The sequence below is a fragment of the Cebus imitator genome, unplaced genomic scaffold, assembly GCF_001604975.1.
Source record: "Cebus imitator isolate Cc_AM_T3 unplaced genomic scaffold, Cebus_imitator-1.0 Scaffold221, whole genome shotgun sequence".
Classification (NCBI taxonomy): Eukaryota; Metazoa; Chordata; class Mammalia; order Primates; family Cebidae; genus Cebus; species Cebus imitator.
The window spans coordinates 3322160-3327156 of NW_016107536.1; the positions used below are offsets into that span (position 1 = coordinate 3322160).

The window sequence follows — 4997 nt, forward strand, 5'->3', positions numbered from 1 at the left end:
GTGGGCTCAAGCAATCCTCCCACTTCAGCCTCCCAGGGTACTAGGCTTACAACTGTGGGTCACCACACTGGCCAGTCCACTTTTCTTCATCTCCCTGGATACCACTTTGGTCCATCCCATCAGCATGTCACACCTTTAAGGACTACAGCAGCCTCCTGTTGGATCGTTCTGCCTCCAGTCTTGTCCCCAACTATTCATATTCTTTTACAGTTAATTTTTTATTTTATACTAAAGTAATATACATGCATTGTCCTAAGATACGAGTTAAAAACAGGATTCCTATGCTTCACCACTTCCCAAAGGAAATTCACAATTCATATTTAAGTGGATAATGGGCCAGGTACGGTGGCTCACGCCTGTAATCCCCACACTTTGGGAGGCTGAGGCCAGAAGATCACTTGAGGTCGGGAGTTCAAGACCAGCCTGGCTAACATGGTGAAACCCATGTCTACTAAAAAATACAAAAAATTAGCAGGGCATGGTTGCACATGCCTGTAGTCCCAGCTACTCAGGAGGCTGAGGCAGGAGAATTGCTTGAACCTGCAAGGTGGAGATTTGCAGTGAGCTGAGATGGTGCCACTGTACTCCAGCCTGGGTGATAGAGCAACCTCTGTCTCCAAAAAAAAAGCTTATTGTTTATAGCTTAGAAGGGCTTAGAAGGTGAAGCTGTTGACTATGGGTTTTCCCATTGCACGATCAGAAAGAAATCCCCAGTGCCTATAACTGTAGGTCTTTTCATTTGGGCAATTCAGAAACTGTCCTATTCTGGTGTAAGGTATGAGGTATAAATGTAGGTTTATACCTACATGCTATTAATACCTTAGCATGCTATTAAATAGAGATGCTGTTTGTTAAGTATAGGTCACATTTTGCTTATTGGTATAAGATTCCATCTTTATTACTAAATCCTTGTTTTTGGGGGGAGGGAATCTCTTTCTAGATTGTGTATGCTTTTACATGGATCTCTGTCTATTCATGTACCAGTACCACATTGTATTAATTATGAGTTCTTGATAGTATGTTTTATTACCTGGTAGTTACTCTTGGTTGCTCTTCTTTTTCAGAGTTTTCCTACCTATTCCTTTTTGTTTATTTTTCCATATGGACTTTGGAAACAGGAAATTTAAAAATTAATTTAGTGAGAATTTACATGTTTATGAAATAGAGTTTTCTTATCCAAAAGCATGGTATGACTTTCCATTTGTTTGAGTCTGCTTTTGTGCCCTTCAGTGGCTTGTGCAAGTTTTCTGCATATAAGTCTTGTGTGTTCCTTGTAATGTTCACTCTTAGAAATGTTACCTTTTTGGACTTATTTTTATTTGGTTCTGTTCTTGTATTCTGTATATTTAGTTTCCATGTATCTGAAGTCTCTTTTAATCCAAGTATATTAATGTTTTTCCTGCTGCATAACTTAATTCTCTTACTGCGTGTAGCAGTTTGTTAGTCAACAGCCTTGCCTTATGAGGAATACAACCATAATGTTTGCAAATTGTGATAGTTTTACCTCTTTCTATTCATTTTTATGCTCCTAATTTGTTTCTTTTAACTGACTATATTAATGATGGCCCAGTACAGTGATAGTCATGCTAGTTAGCGACCTTCTCTTTATCGCTGATTTTGTGGGGGAATTCTGCGAGTGTTCATTCATTTGGCATGATACTTGTTTTGGAGCTGGCATGTGTCTATGTGTGTGTATGTAACTTTTGAGTTTAATACATAAGCTAAAATACAATGTCAGTGAGTCAACTATATATGCAATACCGTCTTGATTGTGAGGGGCTGAATATTTGTCGTATTAACTATGTGTTGCTTTCCTTCCTTTTCAGTGGTCTGACAAGCCCTGTGTGCCTCATTTGCTTCAGAGGGACAGTTACTATGTTTATACTCAGCAAGAGCTTAAAGAGAAGCTGTATCAAGAAATCATATCGTATTTTGACAAAGGCAAAGTGAGTATTGGATTGTTTTTGTACTGGAAATGACTGCAGTATCGCAGGACAATTCTGATGCTCACCGCTTAGGGTTATCACCAACTACACAGGTTCAGGGCACCATCTCCAGCGAGACTGTCCCTGCTTTAGATGCCATACGCAAGTTTTTAGGGATCCCCAGTCTCTTCACAGTTCTGGGCCACTGGCTGTAAATTTGGGGGGCTCCCACTACCCCCTCAGACTTCATAGTCTACTAGAACAACCAACAGAACGCAGTAAAGTGCTATATTAACGATTCTAGCTTCATCAAGAAGGATGTAAACTGGGGCCAGCCAAATGAAGGGACCCACAGTGTCTTCCCCCGTGAAGTTGGGGCACCTTCCCAGCAAATCAGTGTGTTCCTCAATCAGGAAGCCTACCCAAGCAATGGGTCCACAGAGTTTTCATGGAGGTTTCTTTCTTTCTTTCTTTTTTTTTTTTTTTTTTATTAGATATGGAGTCTCACTCGTTGCCCAGGCTGGAACTCCTGGGCTCTAGTGATCCTCCTGCCTTGGTCTCCCAGACTGCCAAGGTTACAGGAATGAGTCACTATAGGGTTTCATGATACAGACATAATTGATTGAATCTTTAACTACACGATAAAATTGATCTTTAGCCTTTCTTTTGTCCCTGGAGGTCAGGCTGATACCACGTGGCTCACAGCCCTCACCTTCTAGTCACGTGGTTGGTATTTCTGGCATGGTAGCCCCCATCCTGAGGCTGGGAGGCCACCATGAGTCACTCATTAGCATAGACTTGGGTGTGATCCTGGGGTTGTGGCACCAGAAATAACAAAGACTCTTATTACTTGAGAAATTCTGAGGGTTTAGGAGCTACCTCACTGGAACTCAGGACCAAGACCAGATACATTATTTAATATACAACAATAACAAAGAACTGCTGTTTATTCTCTCCTTGGGTATCCTTGAATTCTGAGATTTCAGAGGGGGACAAATTTTGCAAACAATGACTTTAAAAGATTTAATTTTGAAGTGTGTCACAGTGGCTTGTGGGCTCTGCACATGTTCCTTCGCAGCCAGAAATGACGGAACTTAGCACCTTGTGAACAGGAATGAAGCAGGAAGTGACCCAATGCTGTGGGTTGAATAGTATCCGTCTAAGAGACAGCTCATGAAATACCAAAGTGATTAGAAGGCTCAATCTGGGCTGCTACCCTCAGACACTGAGAACACGCGTTGGTCTGTAACTTACAAGGATATACATGCTCGGAGGCATTTCCTAAAACTCGCATCTACTAAGTAGGGGAATCAGTGCCCTGCATGGATATACAGATTGCCAAATTCCACACAACAGTACTGTTAGCTTTTTCCATCCCACAAACAGTGTAACTACACCCCCACACACACACACGTACATACACAAGCACACACCTGTACACACACAAGCACACACGTTTCTGAACCAGAGTCCCACAGAAGCTTCCTTTCCCCCTCCAACAAGACTTGCATGGTCTCCAAACCTCGGCTGACAGTGGGTCCTCTCTACTTTCAAGCGTTGTAGGTGTTTTGCCTGTTAAATGCAGTATTGCTTTTTGGGGGACACGTGGTACTTATTCTTAATGTCCTTGCAAACAGAACTACAGAAGCTGCCCCTGGCAAAGCTGCCAATCTACACTATCTTTATGATGTCAGAAAATGAAGTTTTCATTGACCCAAGGGATAAAGCAAGTGAGGAATATCTACTGAAAATCAACCCCCCGACCACTTGCTCATTCCCAGTGACTTGCCAGCGGCTTTTGCCACTGAATCAATGACTGCCTTGTTCTCCACTTTAACCCTGCTTTCCTTTTTCTGAAGATGTGGGAGAAGGCCATCAAACTGAGCAAAGAGTTGGCTGAGACTTACGAAAGCAAAGTATTTGACTACGAGGGCCTTGGCAACCTCCTGGTGAGTCTGAGTCAAAATCTGTTCAGCCTCCAACAGGGTTGCTAAAATTCGTGCTCATGAAAATGTTTCTGTAAATTGGTAGGATGAATTGTGTCTTTTACAGTGGAAAAGTAAACTTTGCTTGAAATGAGAATGAAAAAGAAAAGATGTAGTGCAAAGGCTCTCATCAGTGTTTCTGCAAATTATTCTTCATGGGAGGCTCAGAACTTCCCTGGAATTGGAATGGGGTTGCCTTGAAGGTGTAGAATATCGAGTTTCAGATAATAGTGACACACCTTCCACATCCCTTAGGATCTCCGTCTGCAGCTCTCTCTTTCTTCCTGAAGCAATTTTTCTTTCTGTGGACCTTCCATATTCCCAGCCATCAGTAAAGCAAAACAAAAATGAATGCCCAGTGGAAGGCAGCTGCCATTCCCAGTGCCCAGTGGAAGGCACCCACTATTCTGAATGCCTGGTGGAAGGCACCCACTATTCCGAATGCCTGGTGGAAGGCACCCACTATTCCGAATGCCTGGTGGAAGGCAGCCACCATTCTGAATGCCCAGTGGAAGGCACGCAATATTCCAAATGCCCGGTGGTAGGCAACCGCCATTCCAAATGCCCAATAGAAGGCAGTTGCCATTGTAAATGCCCGATGATAGATAGCCACCATTCTGAATACCCAGTGGTGGCAACCACAATATTGCATTCAGTAATTTTCAGTAGAGGAGTTAGAAAAGATCAGGTCACCCATAGTCATGAAATTATCATTTATTTGAGGAGCCATGTGTCAAGATCACTTTGTAAAAAGTCTACCACTGTACTATACCAGCCCCTGCCGTCACATGCAAAAAAACTCACATATTAATATCGTCAACTGGGCCGGGTGCCGTGGCTAACACCTGTAATCCAAACACTTTGGGAGGTTGAGGCAGGTGGATCGCTTGAGCCCAGGACTTCCAGACCAGTCTGAGCAACATAGTGAGACCCCCATCTCTACAAAAAATACAAGAAATTAACTTGGTGTGGTGGTACATTCCTCTAGTCCCAGCTAGTTTTCGGGAGGCTGAGATGGGAGGATCACCTGAGCCTGAGAAGTCAAGGCTACAGTGAGCTGTAATCATGCTACTGCACTCCAGCCTGG

At 43.0% G+C, this 4997-nt stretch overlaps 1 protein-coding gene across 3 annotated transcripts in view; it reads left to right on the plus strand.

Annotated features, from left to right (window-relative positions):
- DOCK5 (dedicator of cytokinesis 5) overlaps positions 1-4997 on the plus strand; it is a 223743-nt gene that overhangs the window by 185535 nt on the left and 33211 nt on the right. For all 3 annotated transcript variants that reach the window (XM_017549772.2, XM_017549775.1, XM_017549774.1), the window contains 2 exons: positions 1827-1946; positions 3785-3874. In XM_017549772.2, coding sequence (XP_017405261.1) covers positions 1827-1946; positions 3785-3874 — 210 coding nt within the window. The remainder of the gene's footprint in view (positions 1-1826; positions 1947-3784; positions 3875-4997) is intronic.